At 42.8% G+C, this 21,322-nt stretch overlaps 1 protein-coding gene across 1 annotated transcript in view; it reads left to right on the forward strand.

The window, feature by feature from the left end:
- The first annotated feature begins 19,037 nt into the window (after window positions 1-19,037).
- The window catches only part of kif20ba (kinesin family member 20Ba), a 44,711-nt gene continuing 42,426 nt past the window's right edge, over window positions 19,038-21,322 (forward strand). Inside the window, exons 1-3 of the mRNA XM_038991006.1 lie at window positions 19,038-19,235; window positions 20,752-20,859; window positions 20,960-21,098. Of these exons, the coding sequence (XP_038846934.1) occupies window positions 19,038-19,235; window positions 20,752-20,859; window positions 20,960-21,098 (445 nt within the window). The remainder of the gene's footprint in view (window positions 19,236-20,751; window positions 20,860-20,959; window positions 21,099-21,322) is intronic.

Below are 21,322 nucleotides of genomic sequence, written 5' to 3' on the forward strand. Positions count from 1 at the left end.
TCATGCGTAGAATGTGTTCCTCCATTATTATACACAGAGCAAAAAATGTAAACGCAACATCAAAGATTTTACTGAGTTACAGTTCATATAAGGAAATCAGTCAATTAATTTATTTAAATTAGGCCCTAATTTATGGATTTCACATGACTGGGAATACAGATATGCATCTGTTGGTCATAGATACCTTTAATCCTTTTTTTTTTTTAAGATAGGTGTGTGGATCAGAAAAAACAGTCAGTGTCTGGTGTGACCTCCATTTGCCTGCACATCTCCTTCGCATAGAGTTGATCAGGCTGTTGATTGTGGCCTGTGGAATGTTGCCCCACTTCTCTTCAATGGCTGTGCGAAGTTTCTGGGTTTTGGCAGGAATTGGAACACACTGTCGTACACGTCGATCCAGAGCATCCCAAACATGCTCAACGGGTGACATGTCTGGTGAGTATGGAGGCCATGGAAGAACTGGGACATTTTAAGCTTCCAGGAAGTGTGTACAGATCCTTGCGTCATTGGGCCGTGCATTATCATGCTGAAACATGAGGTGATGGTGGCGGATGAATGGCACGACAATGGGCCTCAGGATCTCTTCATGGTATCTCTGTGCATTAAAATTGACATTGATAAAATACAATTGTGTTCGTTGTCCGTAGCTTATGCCTGCCCATACCATAACCTCACCGCCACCATGGGGCACTCTGTTCACAACTTTGACATCAGCAAACCGCTCGCCCACACGACACCATACACGCTTTCTGCCATCTTCCCAGTACAGTTGAAACCGGTTGAAGCCGAACTGCGGTCGGGTCAAGAGCATGGTGAGGATGACAAGCATGCAGATGAGCTTCTCTGAGACGGTTTCTGAAAGTTTGTGCAAAAATTATTTTGTTGTGCAAACCCACAGTTTCATCAGCTGTCCGAGTGGCTGGTCTCCGACGATCCCGCAGGTGAAGAAGCTGGATGTGGAGGTCCTGGGTTGGCGAGATTACACGGGTTCTGCGGTTTTGAAGGCCGGTTGGACATACTGACAAATTTTCTAAAAGGACATATGGTAGAGACATGAACATTAAATTAAATTATCTGGCAACAGCTCTGGTGGACATTCCTGCAGTCAGCATGCCAATTGCTCGCTCCTTCAAAACTTGAGACATCTGTGGCACTCTGTTGTGTGACAAAACTGCACATTTTAGAGTGGCCTTTTATTGTCCCCAGCACAAGGTGCACCTGTGTAATGATCATGCTGTTTAATCAGCTTCGTCTCATGCCACACCTGTCAGGTGGATGGATTATCTTGGCAAAGGAGAAATGCTCACTAAAAGGGATGTAAACAAATTTGTGTACAACATTTGAGAGAGATACACTTTTTGTGTGTATGGAACATTTCTGGGACCTTTTATTTCAGCGCATGAAACATGGGACCAACACTTTACATGTTGCGTTTATATTTTTGTTCAGCATAAATCATGAATTGGGATGCAGCGCCCCCCTCTCTCTGGCCACTGGCACATGCAGTCAGATATCTATTCCACAGAGTTTCTACTGTACTATCTTTGTGTGTTCTGTTTCAAACAAACGGGTGAGGCTTTACAGACACACCTGGTACCCAAATTGATGAGGTATGTGGTGCAGCTGAGAGTCTAGTGGAGAGGAATAGATCTTGTTCATTCAGTGGTCCTGATAAGCTCTTCCCAGCTAGCTACTAGTTCAGAGGTATTCAACTCTTACCCTACCAAGTCCAGAGCCTGCTGGTTTTCTGTTCTACCTGATAATTAATTGCACACACCTGGTGTCCCAGGTCTAAATCAGTCCCTGATTCGAGGAGGAACAATACTCAGAGGTGGGGTTTTCTGGCTAGGCGCTTGGAGGTAGCACATAGGAGGATAGAAATGACAGAAACAGAAGCAATGTTTGATTCTGTTGGAGAAAATTAAGATAGAGGAAATTAGTGGAATACTGTAACATCTAAGAATGGAGCTAAAGTTTAAAATCAAGATGTCTCTGTATGATAATGCCTCATTACTTGTTAAGAGTGTGATTCATGAGCAAGGATGTTTTTTTGGGGGGGGGGGGCAAGTTTGCGGTCACAAAGATGGTGAAGGATGCATTGGGAGAAGTGGAGTCAGTCAGAGTGACCAGGAGTGGTATGATGTCGATTTCACGTGGGACAAAAGAACAAAAGGAGAAAGCACCGTGGATTTACAAAATTATCGATGCATGAAGTGGAATGGTATGATTATCAGATTAGTGCACCGATATTGAGGCATCATGGTTTACGATGAACATGCCAGGAATAGTTGATTCACGTTGTCTAACCCGCACTGTGAATGGATAGGAGGAAAGCCTTAATGTATGATTGATGTTTGATGAAGAAGTTCTCCCGACCCACGTAAAGGTGGGATATATGAGATATGACGCGGTGTGAGCTTATGTACAAAAGCCACTTCAATGTCATGAATGTAACACGTTTGGCCAGGTCTTTGAAAACGGAATATCATTATTGAAGAGTCTGAGGATGCACGGTGTTGCAAATGTGATGGCAATCAGAATTCCCTGAGTGCCCTACACTACCTTTCAAAAGTTTGGGGTCACTTAGAAAAGTCCTTGTTTTTTAAAGAAAAGCACATTTTTTTGTCCATTAAAATAACCTGAAATTGATCAGAAATACAGTGTTGTAAATGACTATTGTAGCTGGAAACGGCAGATTTTTTTTAAATGGAATATCTACAGTTGAAGTCAGAAGTTTACATACACTTAGGTTGGAGTCATTAAAACTCGTTTTTCAACAACTCCACAAATTTCTTGTTAACAAACTATAGTTTTGGCAAGTCAGTTAGGACATCTACTTTGTGCATGACACAAGTAATGTTTCCAACAATTGTTTACAGACAGATTATTTCACTTATAATTCACTGTATCACAATTCCAGTGGGTCAGAAGTTTACATACACTAAGTTGACTGTGCCTTTTAAACAGCTTGGAAAATTCCAGAAAATTATGTCATGGCTTTAGAAGCTTCTGATAGGCTAATTGACATAATTTGAGTCAATTGGAGGTGTACCTGTGGATGTATTTCAAGGCTTACTTTCAAACTCAGTGCCTCTTTGCTTGACATCATGTGAAAATCAAAAGAAGTCATCCAAGACCTCATTTAAAAAATTGTAGACCTCCACAAGTCTGGTTCAGCCTTGGGAGCAATTTCCAAACGCCTGAAGGTACCACGTTCATCTGTACAAACAATAGTACGCAGGTATAAACACCATGGGACCACGCAGCCGTCATACCGCTCAGGAGGGAGACGCGTTCTGTCTCCTAGAGATTAACTTACTTTTGTGCGAAAAGTGTAAGTCAATCCCAGAACAACAGCAAAGGACCTTGTGAAGATGCTGGAGGAAACAGGTACAAAAGTATCTATATCCACAGTAAAATGAGTCCTATATCGACATAACCTGAAAGGCCGCTCAGCAAGGTAGAAGCCACTGCTCCAAAACCGCCATAAAAAAGCCAGACTATAGTTTGCAACTGCACAGGGGGACAAAGATTGTACTTTTTGGAGAAATGTTCTCTGGTCTGATGAAACAAAAATAGAACTGTTTGGCCATAATGACAATCGTTATGTTTGGAGGAAAAAGGGGGAGGCTTGCAAGCCGAAGAACACCATCCCAAACGTGAAGCACGGGAGTGGCAGCATCATGTTGTGGGGGTGCTTTGCTGCAGGAGGGACTGGTGCACTTCACAAAATAGATGGCATCCTGAGGATGGAAAATTATGTGGATATATTGAAGCAACATTTCAAGACATCAGTCAGGAAGTTGAAGCTTGGTCGCAAATGGGTCTTCCAAATGAACAAGCATACTTCCAAAGTTGTGGCAAAATGGCTTAAGGACAACAAAGTCAAGGTATTGGAGTATTGTGGAAAGCTTGTGGAAGGCTACCCGAAACGTTTTACCCAAGTTAAACAATGTAAAGGCAATGCTACCAAATACTAATTGAGTGTATGTAAACTTCTGACCCACTGGGAATGTGATGAAAGAAATAAAAGGTGAAATAATTCATTCTCTCTACTATTATTCTGACATTTCACATTCTTAAAATAAAGTGGGGATCCTAACTGACCTAAGACAGGGAATTTTTACTATGATTAAATGTCAGGAATTGTGAAAAACTGAGTTGAAATGTATTTGGCTAAGGTGTATGTAAACTTCCGACTTCAACTGTACATAGGCGTACAGAGGCCCATTATCAGCAACCATTGTGTTCTCTTGTGTTCCAATGGCAGTTCCAGATTCTTGACCATTTCTCACATAGAATAATCTTAATTTCTCAGAACAGGAATAGACTGACGAGTTTCAGAAAAAAGTGCTTTGTTTCTAGCCATTTTGAGCCTGTAATCGAACCCCCAAATGCTGATGCTCCAGATACTCAACAGGTCTAAAGAAGGCCAGTTTTATTGCTTCTTTAATCAGAACAACAGTTTTCAGCTGTGCTAACATAATTGCACAAGGGTTTTCTAATGATCAATTAGCCTTTTAAAATGATAAACTTGGATTAGCTAACAAAATGTGCCGTTCTAACACAGGAGTGATGGTTGCTGATAATGGGCCTCTGTACGCCTATGTAGATATTCCATAAAAAAATCGGACGTTTCCAGCTACAATAGTCATTTAGAACATTAACAATGTCTACACTGTATTCCTGATTTGATGTTATTTTAATAGACAAAAAATGTGCTTTTCTTTCAAAAACAAGGACATTTCTAAGTGACCCCAAACTTTTGAACGGTAGTGTATATATATATATATATTAACAAATGATCTGTGGTAGGCTATGTGAATAACGTGGTAGGCTACATGAATAAAGATTTGCTTCCGTCTGTAATATTTGATTTAGATTTATAAGGACGGTTCGAGTTTACAGTTGAAGCTGGTTCACTCAACTCTGCCTCATGCCTCACCACTACAGAGTTTAGTTAGCTTCTTAGCTAGCAGTAAAAGGCATTATTGTTATTAGCCTATTTAGCTCTAACCAGCTAATCTAACATGATGGATATGAAATTACACCACCGAGGCCGCCACCAAGCCCAGCAGCGATGATGCTGCCGAGCTCCAGCTAGCTCCGTGCGCAGAGCCTACCCCCCTTCCATTAGTGTCGCCAGGATAATATGGCTCCACAGCCCCCCTCCACCCCGACTGTTCCTGGCGATCTTGGATTAAAGGAGCTAGCCCAGGTTAGCCTAGAATCCTACTCTAGCCGCAAGTTTTCTGTCCAAAAACGTTCATTTAATAGCAACTGGTTCATATGAAGAGAGTGGCCGGGAATACTACACCTGCAGATGCTGCATTTTGGTTCCCATGTTCTGTATTGCATCCAACGCTAACGCTAACACCCAAGGCAGTTATTCTAACTGGGAGCATGCTATCGATAGAACCAAAGGATTTGCTAGGCACACATCTAGCAAGGAGCATTTGAAATGCACTGCACTGTGGAAAGAAAAAACAAGTTTTATTCAGTTGCATTCATATAGGCTGTTTGTAATAGGTGAATTACCCTATCTATCTTGTAGCCTATATTCATTACCAAATAGGCCTTGCTTTACTGTGTAGGGCGCTGTCCATTGTGCTGTTACAGCGGAGATGGGATACAGATTTCACTTCAAAAGCACTTAATGGAAACGGAAATTAAACTATGTTTATTGTGGTATAGCGTGATATAAGCAGAATTCAATATAATTCCAATGCAAGAACCCCCCAAAATTGTGACCCCCTCACCGATTTCAACTGCCCCCTTAGTCACTTCATCCTTGCGCCTCGTCTGTTTTATTTATTGAATTTATTTTACCCTTATTTTACCAGGTAAGATGCCTGAGAACGCATTCTCATTTACGGCAACGACCTGGGGAATATTTACAGGGGAGAGGAGGGTGGAATGAATGAGCCAGTTGGAAGCTGGTGGTGATTACCCAGTCTGTACCCAGTCCCAACTTTGGCAGACATTCATCCCCCCTCCTGAAATTCTCACTGACATTTCTAGCCACAAGTATAAGCTAGCTAGCTGGGGAGGGCTCATTAGGAAGACTGGCTGAACTGACTGAACCCAATCCATTCGTCCCCACTCAACACTCACTGTTCGACAATACTGCGCGTCATCAATGTTGGGAACCAGGCGTGTCCGTATAGCCTCTCCCACAAGCCAACCTTTGCTACTAGCCATCGCATGTGCGATAACTATTTATTTCTGATTATTATATTAGCCATACACTCACATTCCTATTATTTACTTTGATCTTTGCCTCATTAGCGATTTTTCTTTTTCCACAATCCTGAATTGAGATCTGGGAATGGTAACTAGGAAATGAATGAAAACTAGGGAAGGATAGGGAGCAAGGACAGGAATAATGGAAATTGAGTTAGGAAATGATAGGGGGGCTAGGAAATCAAAAGAGGGGAGGAAAGGAAGGAAATAGTTCAAGGAAAGGAGATAGAAAGGAAGCTAGGAAAAGAGGAGACAAAAGGAATCTAGAATAAGAGGAAATGAAAGTGAGTTAGAAAATTGAACTATGAAATGAAAGTGAGTTAGAAAAGGGAACTACGAAAGGATTGAAGGAAGAAACGTTATAAAGGAAAGGAAGCTAAAATACTCCTTCCATAGTTGTTTTTGACGAAAATTAAAACGTGTCAGTTTGTCTCTCACAAGGTTGGAGTAATAACAAGTTCAACTACTTAAGACATTAGCTCGCATCTAGGTTGTGCCTTTTAGATTTCGAGACAATTAACCGCTAAGGAAGAACGTTTCACTTCTCTCATTGACTTCTCTAACACCACACTCATGCCTGGACTGCTTGGTTTGCTTTCCAAACATTCCCGGAAGTCTCGCTGTGTTGCACCTCTGGGTTTAGAAACTCTTGTGGTTACACGGTTTTGATTGAGGTGTGTTTTTTCTTCCGTTTCTTACCACGCAGCTAGCGTACATTTCAGCTACCGTACTGCAAAAGTATGAGTCGTATTTCACTATTAGTTATACACAAATAATTGTACATTTTCAGTTATAAAACTGACGTTAGTATTAATGATGGGTGTACTATTGCTTCATGAGTTGTATGCGTGTGCTTGCTGTGACTGTCACCCTGATATAATCTACTAGGTATCTACTCCCCACGTCTTTGCTGGACAGTAGTGCTTGGCAAGCTGGAGCGAACAGCACTGTGTCCCGGTGTTGTTGCGGTTGTAAGAAATTGTATTAGATACTGGTAACTTGTTTTACAACTTCTCAACACAAGCTATACTTGGCACAACATGCACCCATCCCCACTATACCCCCACTACTTTGTACCCTTATAAATAACCGCAGACCCACACACACACTCCCCTCCCCCATGAATAGGGCCCTGTGAAAACAAACGCACATGCAGGATGCTTTTGGATGAGACTAAGACAAAGAACTGTGTGAAGAGCCAATGGAATGTCGACATCAGGCCCGGACAGGACTACCCACGACCCAGATCGACCAATCGGAAGGCCAGACTACAAGATCAACCTACTTTGCTTGTTGCCTATATAATCTGTATGAACTGTTTAGAGCGCTCTCTTTCCTGACGATTCCATACGAATCAGACAGAAGGAGCCGTGCTGCACGATTTACTAAGATATCTTTACATGTGATTAAACGGCCTTATTATACAAATATCCACCTTGTCCTATGTCTCCACTTGATCTCCTGTCTCCAGTAAACGTTTTATCAACAAAACTTGGTAGCAGAGGATGGTTATAGACACCTTTGAATTCGGTCCATAGAAAATTGATCAGACAGGAGACGTGTGGGAGAAAGATTCCAGAAGGAGAGGTGACCTGTCCGAAGGAGATATCGCGATTCAACTCACCCAGGAAACTGATCAAAGAGCTCGAAACTATAAGGTAAGCAGATGCCTGTTTAATCAAAATCTGTATATTGTATTATAGCCAATATCTAAATTGTGATCAGGATTACTGGGGTGAGTGTGAATTGTTGTTAAATTTATGTGGAATTGTTTAGAATCTAAGGCATTGTGTAAAGATATCTAAGTATTAATAGGTCAAAGACTTGTTCACATAGTCTGGCACTAGTAGATATGCTGATCTATTAGGTGTACAGTGAGGAATAAGCTTTATAAGGACTCATATAGACGGGCCATAGGTGAAAGTTGACAGTCTAGGGCAGGGGTGTCAAACTCATTCCACGGAGGGCCTAGTGTCTGCAGGTTTTTGGTTTTTCCTTTCAATAAAGCCCTAGACAACCAGGTGTGGGGAGTTCCTAACTAATTAGTGATGTTAATTCATCAATCAAGTACAAGGGAGGAGCGAAAACCCGCAGACACTCGGCCCCCCGTGGAATGAGTTTGACACCTGTGGTCTAGGGGTTACCGTGAGGAGTCCACAAAATAAAAATAAAAAAGGGGATTCACACAGTCGGGCCATAGCTGACAGTCAATTAGCTAGGGGTTACCGTGAAGAATCCATAATTAAGAGATGAGATCCAGATAGCCGGGCAATAGTTGGATTGGCAAATCAACTAGGTGTTACCGTGAGGACCCATAAAAAAATATAAAAATTAAAATACGGTTCATATAGTCGGGCAATAGCTATTTAGCTAGGTGTTACCGTGAGGAATCTAATGTGATATTGTATGTTCAAGTTGTGTTGGCGCAATGTGGGTGATTGAACGTTCCACGAGACCGATTGCTACTAATTAGCCATATGCTAAGTTGAGGCTGTGTTTAAAGTGACCGCCGAGTCAGAATGTGTGAGCTGCTGTGAAGCAGCTATTATGTGCTGATAAGTTGACCTGATTTTTCCCTCTCGTGCTGTTGGTAAATCCTTAAGGGTTAGAATTAATTTGACAATTATTTTAGAAGCGCTAGAATATACTAGTATATTGTTCCAAAAGGAAATTTCTGAAATGTTTTGGCAAAGTATTTAATTAATCGAAAAAAAGTTCAAATTAATCGAAAAAGTTAAAAGCAATAATAATTTTCGAATAAAAGATCCTATAATTGTCATTCCAATTATATCAGGAGCGCTTGAATTCATTAGTATATTGTACCAAAAGGACAGTTCTGAAATATTTTGCCAAAGTATTTAATTAATTGAATAAGCGAAAAGCAATAATAATTTTTGAATATAAGTACCTAAAATTGTCATTCCAATTATATCAGGAGCGCGTGAATATATTAATATATTGTTCCAAAAGGATATAGCTGAAATATTGTTGGAAAACTGAAAATAATTCATCGAATACACGGTAATAAAATTCTTTGTGCACGCGGGTCGGACACGAGATTGGTCGGTGTTAGAGCCAAGGATACTTCGCTGGTTTCGATCAGTGACGGGCTAAAGTATACAAAGATATTAATAGACCCAGACATAGCTTAACGACAAAATGACCACGACCATCGTCCCCAAACACAAATTCAATGAATACTTAGATCAGAGAATGAAAGACAGAGCAGGGGGGAGATTACAATATAAAGCCATTAAAAGGGTCTGGGAAGAAGTGAGGCTAAAATGGACGCAGGCAGGTTACCTTAGTGGGGCGGCCCCATCAAAAGGGCAACTCCTCACTATGGAGAAAGAATTAGAGGAAGCAGTGAAGGAAGGGATAGAAAGTGAAGTTGAAAAGAATAAGAGTCACTTATTTAAAAAGGAAGGAACAAAGCATAGGGAAAGAGCAGAGGCTGAGCTGAAAATAGGAACTTGGGCAATTGAAGAAATTAGAAGGGCACTCCCCTACAGAAAACCTGACATGATGGGGGTGGTCACTGGAGCCCCATCTGACACCAAAGAGGGCAGGCCCAACAATAATGACGCCCCACCTACCACCACAGCAGCCCCATCGGCCCCAACCCATCTCAGGGGCACTGTGGGGTTAATGGCACTTCCCCAGGTTCAGTTCAACTCCCATGAGCATCACCACATCACCCAATACAACAAGGATAAGGGAGGGGCTGAAACACAAGTCCAGTCCCTACAGGTACAACTTTTGAAACTGCAACTGAAAGAGGCTCAGAAGGGGGAGAAACCCAAGAAACAGATGGTGGCTGAAGACCAACAAGAAATCTCACAAATTATTGAAAAAACTGTTTCCCAAATGATACAGCAACAACAACTACCCATCTTCACCCAGCAGGGACCACCTATACACCCACCCCAGGAGCAGCCATTCCAACTGTCGTATGCCTACCCGCTTCAGCCATACCCTTCGTCGGAACCATCACTACAACCCTACTACCCACTACCACAATCAAACTATTCACCCACATGGGGACAGCCCCAGAGGTACTCTGGATCTTATGGAAGCTGTCATAATTGTAAACAAGCTGGGCACATGGTGCGACAGTGTCCGCACCCAATAACCCCGGCCCAAAGCCAGTTTCTGGCCAATAGGGGACGAGGATACGCCCCTAGACCAAGAGGGGGAGTCAGGCCAATGATGTATCAACCACGTGCGGCCCTTCAACCCGCATACAACCACCCGAATCTAGACCCAAATCAGCAATCACCTCCCCCTTTCCAGGGCATGTCTGACGAATATGCCCCATGGCCCTGAAGCTGGCCACCACTAACCTACACTCATCATTGACCTGGACTACTGAAGCATCAAAGGCTTTTGCACTCTTGAAAACAGATCTCTAAGTGGCAGCAGCCTTAACAGCACCTGACTAAAAAAAAAACGAGTTCCATCTGGATGTTTCTGAAAGGGAAGGATTTACATCATCCATCCTTTTCCAGAACTAAGAGGGGGAGAGTAGAGTGTTGATGTATCACTCCTCCAAACTGGACCACATTGAACTAGGACAAACCACATGCTCCAGGTATGTGGCTGCAGTGGCAAAAGCTATTGGAAAAAACAGCTCATCTGGTAATGTGCCATCCATTGGAAATCCACACCCACCATGGAGTTGCAGCATATCTGATGTGCAAAGAATTCACGTTCAGCACTGTTTAAAAAAATAAATAATAATAATAATAATCAAAAAATCAAAAATAACCTTTTGGTAATGGTAGACAGGTTTTCCAAATGGGTCGAGGCAATACCAACAGCACGTGAGGATGCCAGGTCAGTCATTAAGTGGCTGCAGACTGAACTCATACCAAGGTATGGAGTTCCAAGGCAAATCCGATCCGACAAACGGGTCCCATTTCAGTAACCAACACCTGAGACAGGTGGAGGAAAGATTGGGTATTGTGCACAAGTTTGGGTTAGTGTACAGGCCACAATCTCAAAAGTCTCGTGGAACGCGCCAATCAAATGTATGTGCAGGTTTGAAGTTGATTTGGGTTGAAGCCCTGCCCCTGGCGTTGCTGGCCATGAGAGCCTCTCCAGGTGCAGGCACCCATCTCTCTCCTCATGAGATAATGGCTGGAAGAGTCATGCTTGGTCCACCAAGGGAGGGAGGTCATATGCCCGCCCTTGATGTACAACAAATTGTAATGTCTGATAATTGACGGAACTTTCTGCAGCTCTCTCCACACAGATTCACAAGGTCCAAGAACGGGAGCTGACGGGAGATCCGCCACCACTGAAGGTAAAAAATTGGTGACTGGGTGGGGTTAAAGTCCACAAGAGAAAGTGGCTAGAACCCAGGTGGACTGGACCGTACGAAGTGAGGGAGGTTACTTCACACTCAGTCCAGGTCAAAGGTAAATCAGGCGCACCTTGGCACCACCTCACACATTGCACTCCAGCCCCAATCCCTTCTAGAACACTGACAGAAGTCAGAGCTGATTTAAACAGCTTAAATTCGATTCCAAATGAAGACATTCCTGACTCAGGTGATGCGGCATCAAACTCCGCCTCCCCTGAAAAAGGAACCTCGCCCAGTTAGAGGGACATTTCTCCCTCCCTGGGCAAGGCTAGGGATATCTGGCCCCTTATTTGTGATATTCCTACTGATATTTGGGGTGTCCCTGGGCACTTTCACATGGTTAATAGAATAACTATAACCGGATCCCCATGGATGTATGTCACGGACACTCTAGTCTAACTAGGTAGAAACAGATTTTAAAAAAAATCTAAAAAATCAAAAATTAGAAAACAATAGTTAAAATAAGAAACTAATATGGCTCAAATTGAGAAGGTTGAATAAGAGCGGGTGGAGAGCTGTGCAGAGAATGGACAGAAGATGGCAGTATTGCAGCACTCAACGGTCTCCCAGCCGACGGGGAGCCTGGTTGAATGCTGGTGACATAATTTTGTTTTTTGGAGTAAACATTAAGGTTAAGGGTTTCCGTGTTCCCAGAGATAAGATATCTTAAAGGAGTACACTTATATATATATTAGGAGGATTATTTTCTGAGTTTTATTTAGACAAGGGATTTTTAAGATAAAGGGTTCTTTTAGTATGTCTAGATATAGTATGGAACACGAATGTAAGGAGGTGATGTAACCTCTTGACCTGTCTTCATTGCATTTTCGTGTGGTTTGATCACCCACAGGGGAAATGTAGTGAGGATAATGAAATTGTGGTCATTTGGAATACTAATTTTGAGGTAAATTGATTATAATAGAGTTTATAACTCTTGACCATAATTGCAATTAACCACAGAAGAGTCAGGTTTCTGTTTTTAAACATTGGCTATGACGGTTTTGAATGGGCTGTTATTCCTTTTGCTAATCTTACCTAAGTCATTATTAAGAGTAGGTAAGGTTGATACCTGGCCAGAGCCAGGTATCAAACGGGAGAGGGGTACATTGTGGTCTAGGATAGGATTGGGGCCTATTGGATAATAAACTAATTAAAAATTACAAGTTACTAGCTAACAAATGGGTATAGAAGTTAAATATATAATCAGATAGAACAAATGAGAAACTGTTTGTTAGCCAAGCCTGTATGTCCAGGATTCTATGCGTTGCAGGTGAATTAAAGGAGAAGGTGAATCACTCAACCTGGGGGCATATCGCACTTGGAGGGTGAGACACACTGACACTGTCGAATGATCACAGAGTTAAGGAGAAGAACCGTTGCTAATAGAGCTCGGGGATCAACTCCTTAATGAAGAATCCCTGACCCCGCCCTCTCATCACTGTGTACGTTCATAGAGGTGAAAGTGTTGCTTGATCTCTGGCTGATGATGTGTTCTCTGGGAGAGGGTGGGGTTTTACAGGACTGCTTGTAGTCCTGAGCTGTCTGATTAGGATACGATGGGGATGTTACCATCACAGTGCTGCCAGAGCCACCACCAGTTCCAACGGACCAGGGTTCAGCCGGCCTCCTCCACCACTTCAAGACCAAGTCCCACGCCATCACCTAAGCTCTCCAATCTGGTACAGATAATAAATATAAAAGACATCTCAGATAGTGAACATTTGGGGACTGAAACTGGTTATGAGGAAAGGGAGAATATGTGGTTGGCCTACAAAACACTTAATAGAAAGGACGGTGTCGTATGTGGACATGCCAGACCTATTCTGGCTGCTCACCCATTTGCCCTAAGTAATGGGGAAGGTTGGATGTGTATATTGGAAAGTTTAAGCCAAATTCAACCCTGTGTAAAACTCTGAGTCGTGTGTTCCCAGAAGTCCCTCCCCAGGAGGTACCGTGGGGAGTTAAGGCATATGGGGGATATTACAGCTGTATCACTGGTACAGGTAGGGGTATAGACTATGGGAGGCTCCCTACTACTACCTGCATCACTAATGCCACTATTAACTAGAGGTGTTGCTGATGTATGGTGGATGTGTGGACCTGCCAGGCGGTTGACCCCATTTTGAAAGGAAATTGTCGTTGCACATGTGTTTTGGCCAGTCTGATACCACCATTGCCTATTATTGAGGTTATAGCTAACCAACTTCTGGGAGCTGCACATGACACAGAGACTCGGTACCAACTCAGGAGACGGCAGAACCGTGACGCTCCTTGGTCCGAGGGTACAGATAACATGCACACCAACCTGTTGGGGTCCCAATAGGGGTCCCCCACGAATATCAGACATCAAACAGGAATGATGGCCTGTGGCATTTATTGCCCATTTTTGGCCCCGCTATTGTTGATGCTAAGCAGAATGCCTGGATCAATTATATCTACTATAATCTACAATGATTTGTTAACTACACCCACACAGTACTTACGGGGATGGCTGAACGATTGGATGCTACCTCTCAAACCAGTAGACAAAATAGACTAGAACTGGACATGATTCTGGCCAACCAGGGAGGTGTATGTAAAATGATTGGAGAACAGTGTTGCACGTTTGTTCCTAACAATACTAGTCCGGATGGGAGCATTTCAAAAGCTCTGAGTGGGTTGGCAAGGTTATCAGTGGAGATGAAGGGTCTTGCAGGTGTGGAGGAGAGTGGACTGTTCCCCTGGCTGGGTGGTTGGTTTGGTAAGTACACTACAATGATGGTTACTGGATTTCTGACTCTAGTTGTTGTTTTTCTTATGCTCATGTGCTGTGCTGCCTGTATCATACCTTGTTTGAAGAAGTCTGTTACAGATGTGGCAAGGAGGCTGATACGGAATCAAGCTTTCGCAGGAGAGTGGGCCTGACAGAGGAGGACCCTTGGTTTGCTGTAGTGATGGTTGTCGAATGAATAAAAAGTGATGTTTGTCCTCCCTGTTGTGAAGGTTTGAAGTTCCCGGGTGGCGACGAGCCCACCTGGTACAGGTTGTATAGAGGGATGGACCTGAGGGTTTAACATTTTCTCGTTTTTTGGTTAATAATGTGGGATTTTGGACTCAACAAGGCTTTGAGGCGGTCCATGGACAATTGGCAGCTACATCCCTGATGGCATTTTAAAATAGAATCACGGTTGATATGTTATTGGCAGAACGGGGGGGTCTGTGCCATGTTTGGTGAACATTGTTGTACTTTCATTCCCAACAACACAGCTACGGATGGGAGTCTGACTGTAGCATTGGAGGGACTTCGTACCCTTAATGGCATTTTTGTACTTTGTGGATGCTGTTGCATTCCATGTGCGCGGACGCTTGCTAGCCGTGTTATCACTGCCGCCATAGACCCTAATCAGGAAAGGGCCCAAATGTTCCCATTGCTTGATGATGGGGAAGCTGGACTTGTCTATCTATTTGAGGACTAAGAAACTTTTATGTCACGTCTCTTGTGAGACGTGAAGAGGGGGAATCAAAAATTTGTCTTCTGACAAATTTTATCCCATAGCTTTGTCTTTTTTACTTTTATGTCACGTCTCTTGTGAGACGTGAAGAGGGGGAATCAAAAATTTGTCTTCTGACAAATTTTATCCCATAGCTTTGTCTTTTTTACTTTTATGTCACGTCTCTTGTGAGACGTGAAGAGGGGGAATCAAAAATTTGTCTTCTGACAAATTTTAACTAGTTTATTCACGTCTATAAGACGTGAAGAGGGGGATTTGTAAGAAATTGTATTAGATACTGGTAACTTGTTTTACAACTTCTCAACACAAGCTATACTTGGCACAACATGCACCCATCCCCACTATACCCCCACTACTTTGTACCCTTATAAATAACCGCAGACCCACACACACACTCCCCTCCCCCATGAATAGGGCCCTGTGAAAACAAACGCACATGCAGGATGCTTTTGGATGAGACTAAGACAAAGAACTGTGTGAAGAGCCAATGGAATGTCGACATCAGGCCCGGACAGGACTACCCACGACCCAGATCGACCAATCGGAAGGCCAGACTACAAGATCAACCTACTTTGCTTGTTGCCTATATAATCTGTATGAACTGTTTAGAGCGCTCTCTTTCCTGACGATTCCATACGAATCAGACAGAAGGAGCCGTGCTGCACGATTTACTAAGATATCTTTACATGTGATTAAACGGCCTTATTATACAAATATCCACCTTGTCCTATGTCTCCACTTGATCTCCTGTCTCCAGTAAACGTTTTATCAACACGGTTCATGCCCCCCCATTGAGTAGACTATGTATATACAGTTGAAGTCGGAAGTTTACATACACCTGAGCCAAATACATTTAAACTCAGTTTTTCACAATTCCTGACATTTAATCTGAGTAAAAATTCCCTGTCTTAAGTCAGTTAGGATCCCCACTTTATATAAAAAAATGTGAAATGTCAGAATAATAGTAAAGAGAATGATTTATTTCAGCTTTTATTTCTTTCATCACATTCCCAGTGGGTCAGAAGTTTACATACACTCAATTAGTATTTGGTAGCATTGCCTTTAAATTATTTAACTTGGGTCAAACGTTTCGGGTAGCCTTCCACAAGCTTCCCACAAAAGTTGGGTGAATTTTGGCCCATTCCTCCTGACAGAACTGGTGTAACTGAGTCAGGTTTGTAGGCCTTCTTGCTCGCACACGCTTATTCAGTTCTGCCCACAAATTTTCTGTAGGATTGAGGTCAGGGCTTTGTGATGGCCACTCCAATACCTTGACTTTGTTGTCCTTAAGCCCTTTTGCCAAAACTTTGGAAGTATGCTTGGTGTCATTGTCCATTTGGAAGACCCATTTGCGACCAAATTTTAACTTCCTGACTGATGTCTTGAGATGTTGCTTGAATATATCCACATAATTTCCCTACCTCATGATGCCATCTATTTTCTGAAGTGCACCAGTCTCTCCTGCAGCAAAGCATCCCCACAACATGATACTACCACCCCCATGCTTCACGGTTGGGATGGTGTTCCTCAGCTTGTATGTAACGTTACGTTTTTCGTCAATGTTAACGCTAGCTAAAGTTAGCTACCTTAACTTATAAAAAATGCATTAATTTGATAATGTATTACTTATTATTGAATATAATACTTGAAATATCAAGTCATGGCGGTTGTAAACTCAGCAAAAAAAGAAACGTCCTCACTGTCAACTGAGTTTATTTTCAGCAAACTTAACATGTGTAAATATTTGTAAAAACATAACAAGATTCAACAACTGAGACATAAACTGAACAAGTTCCACAGACATGTGACTAACAGAAATTGAATAATGTGTCCATGAACAAAGGGGGGAGGGGGTCAAATCAAAAGTAACAGTCAGTATCTGTTGTGGCCCCCAGCTGCATTAAGTACTGCAGTGCATCTCCTCCTCGTGGACTGCACCAGATTTGCTAGTTCTTGCTGTGAGATGTTACCCCACTTTTCCACCAAGGCACCTGCAAGTTCCCGGACATTTCTGGGGGGAATGGCCCTAGCCCTCACCCTCCGATCCATCAGGTCCCAGATGTGCTCAATGGGATTGAGATCCGGGCTCTTCGCTGGCCATGGCAAAACACTGACATTCCTGTCTTGCAGGAAATTACGCACAGAATGAGCAGTATGGCTGGTGGCATTGTCATGCTGGAGAGTCATGTCAGGATGAGTCTACAGGAAGGATACCACATGAGGGAGGAGGATGTCTTCCCTGTAACGCACAGCGTTGAGATTGCCTGCAATGACAACAAGCTCAGTCCGATGATGCTGTGACACACCGCCCCAGACCATGACAGACCCTCCACCTCCAAATCGATCTCGCTCCAGAGTACAGGACTCGGTGTAACGCTCATTCCATCGACGATAAACGCATAATCTGACCATCACTACTGGTGAGACAAAACTGCGACTCATCAGTGAAGAGCACTTTTTGCCAGTCCTGTCTGGTCCAGCGATGGTGGGTTTGTGCCTAAAAGCGACGTTGTTGCCAGTGATGTCTGGTGAGGACCTGCCTTACAACAGGCCTACAAGCCCTCAGTCCAGCCTCTCTCAGCCTATTGCGGACAGTCTGAGCACTGATGGAGGGATTGTGCGTTCCTGGTGTAACTCGGGCAGTTGTTGTTGCCATCCTGTACCTGTCCCGCAGGTGTGATGTTCGGATGTACCGATTCTGTGCAGGTGTTGTTACACTGGTCTGCCGCTACGAGGACAATCAGCTGCCCGTCCTGTCTCCCTGTAGCTCTGTCTTAGGCGTCTCACAGTACGGACAATGCAATTTATTGCCCTGGCCACATCTGCAGTCCTCACACCTCCTCGCAGCATGCCTAAGGCACATTCACGCAGATGAGCAGGGACCCTGGGCATCTTTCTTTTGGTGTTTATCAGAGTCAGTAGAAAGGCCTCTTTAGTGTCCTAAGTTTTCATAACTGTGACCTTAATTGCCTACTGTCTGTAAGCTGTTAGTGTCTTAATGACCGTTCCACAGGTGCATGTTCATTAATTGTTTATGGTTCATTGAACAAGCATGGGAAACAGTGTTGTATTCATTGTAAACTCTTTACAATGAAGATCTGTGAAGTTCTTTGGATTTTTACAAATTATCTTTGAAAGACAGGGTCCTGAAAAAGGGACGTTTTATTTTATGCTGAGTTTAGTAGTTATGGAATTCCAGCGATTCTAGTGTTAAAACTCTATTCGAAAGCCCCCCCCATTTTTCCTTATATGGTTCCTTTCGACACCCCCACTTTTCCTGAGAGCTGCACCGAGAGATGACATATCAGTGGGTTGCAGCATAGAGACTGAGGGATGACGTCGCATTTGGAGCCTATGGAAAAAACACTTTATTCGCCCCAATGAACTCTTCCGGTAAAAAAAAAAAAAATCACTCTCTCCCGATTGGTCGAATTTAAAAATAAGACCGCGACAGTTTGGGCTGAAGAAAGATTTTTGATGCGATCAATATTTTGGGAATCAGTTCTGTCACGTAAGTAGAAAAAAAGCCTTATGTCAATTGAATGTTTTTTTTTTTATCATTCGGATAGGGTAGCGTTATTCATGTTTCTATATTCTGTTAGCTACGAAAATAGTTAGTTAGCGTTGTCATCGTCTGAATGGTTTAGCCAAAGAATACGTTATTATTATTGACTTCGTCTCTTCCTCTCTCTGGTTTAGCTAATGTTAGCTGTAACACAGAGCTGTCAATGCACATACCAAGGAGTTTAAGTTAATGCCAACATTTGTCTACTCCAACGCCACTTGCTTATTGTGCTGATTAACATTAGTGTTGTGATCTGCTTAGTTACATGTCAAAGGTGCGTTGCTAACGTTAGTTAATTGCGAATGTAGAAGATGCGCTTGCTGAACATCTAACGTTAGCTGTCTCTATCTCCCACAACATTATTTGACACAGGATGATGGAATCGTGTTTTTACAACAAATTGGAGAACGTGGAGCGGGAAGTTAACTTCGACGACTTGAAGAAAGACCTATTTTCTGAGTTTAATTCCATAGACTCCCAGGAGTCTTGCCTGGAAGAGCATGAACACTTGCAGGTGTACCTTCGCATTCGACCATTCACATCAACTGAGAGTGAAAATGGCGAATCACAGGTAATTGAACTCGACACACACACCCCTCTTGCTTGACATCCAGGCAGGGGTGTATTCATTAACCTTAGCGCACAGAATAATCGATAATTTATAGATCGTGCGAAATACTTTGCACACTATTCGGAATGGCGATGGTTACATATCGGGATTTAAGTCGATAGTTACATATAGGGATATACATTTTTACATGTATCGTTTTTACTGTCGTAATATTATGTTTGCCCTATTTGGCTGTACCTGCACCAAAACTCCAGTATTTCCCTTCGTAGCTTGTTCTCCATCTTTTTAAATAGGGAGCCAATTTGTTTTCAGGGCTAATTTCCATGACGGATCAAAATGTGTTTTCTGATTGTTCTCTCTTGTCCCTCTGCAGTAGACATATGGTGAACAATATGTTTGGAACAGCAAAACGCAATGCACATAGAAACGTGAGAATTGTAATACATATCCTATTGGCACCAAGTGTCATGATATCATATCTTCAGGTCCCTGGCAATTCCCAGCCCTAGTGGAAACCATACAATTAAAATTAACTACAACTTCCGTTTAAGAACCCAACAGCTTTTATGTCATGTTGAAGAGCGTTTGAAATATATGATATCTGTTGCAAAATGTTTTTCGGTGTAATGAATACACCCCAGTTTGTCACATGAACCATCTATATTGAACAAAAATATAAACTCAACATGCAACAATTTCAAAGATTTTAATTAAAATTCATTTAAGGAAATCAGTCAATTTGAAATTAATTCATTAGCCCGACTCTGTGGATTTCACATGACTGCAAGTGGCCACCATGGGTGGGAATGGACGAACCCACTGGGGAGCCAGCCCAGCCAATCGGAATAGTTTTTTCCAGACGAGGGCTTTATTACAGACAGAAATACTCTGCAGCACCCCCCTCAGACGATCCCGCAGGTGAAGAAGACAGATGTGTCGGTCCTGGGCTGGTGTGGTTAAACACGGTCTGCAGTTGTGAGGCCGGTTGGACATACTGCCAAATTCTCTAAAATGACGTTGGAGGCGGCTTATGGTAGAGAAATAAACAAATTCTCTGGCAACAACTCTGGTGGACATTCCTGCAGTCATCATGCCAAGTGCACACTCCCTCAACTTGAGACGTCTGTGGAGTTGTGACAGAACTGCACATTTTAGTGGCCTTTTATTGTCCCCAGCACAAGGTGCACCTGTAATGATCATGCTGTTTCAATCAGCTTCTTCATAATCCAGCCACCTGACAGGTGTGGCATATCTTGGCAAGGGTGAAATGCTCACTAACAGGGATATAAACATTTGTGCTCTATTTGAGAGATGTTTTTTATGTGTATGGAAAATGTGTGCTGTCTTTTATTTCAGCTCATGAAACATGGGACCAACACTTTACATGTTGCGTTTGATATTTTTGTTCAATATAGATACCCATTACCTCACCACCGCGCACACACTTCCGATTTAACAAGAGACTTGGAAACATAATAATGACTGACTTGCTGTCTTTTCCCTGTACACATTCAAGGACTGCGTTTCCATCGAGCTCCCGGACACGGTCCTCCTTAAGGCTCCAAGGACTTCGCTCTCAGCACGGCTCCGTGACAAATCGGCTCAACGGTTTCAATTCTCACAGGTCAGTCAGCAGGGTTTGTTGGAGACACCCATGACCTTTTTCCTAGGAACAGAAAATGAAGGTTCTTCCAACCACGTTCTTTTTTTATTTTTGTCCTCAGGTGTTAGGGCCAGAAACCACTCAGAGGGAGATGTTTGACGGCACTGTGAGAGGTCTCGTCAAGGAGGTTCTGGAAGGCGGAAATTCTCTCGTTTTCACATATGGAGTGACAAATGCGGGAAAGACATTCACATTTCTAGGTTTGATTTCTTGATTATTTTCTTGCCCATGCAGAGTTGGACAAATGCAAACTGTGACGTTTTGGTGTAACATCCAACTTGTACACGAGGGCCAACCTGAGTTGGCACAGATTCACTGTTAGGATTTTCACATTGCTGGTATTCTATGTTGAGACTTAAATCCTCTGATGGTGCTTATAAGTTTCTATCGCAATCAAAAAAACCTGTTGTAGGTATGAACTGAC

Source organism: Salvelinus namaycush, chromosome 4 (assembly GCF_016432855.1).
Source record: "Salvelinus namaycush isolate Seneca chromosome 4, SaNama_1.0, whole genome shotgun sequence".
Lineage (NCBI taxonomy): Eukaryota > Metazoa > Chordata > Actinopteri > Salmoniformes > Salmonidae > Salvelinus > Salvelinus namaycush.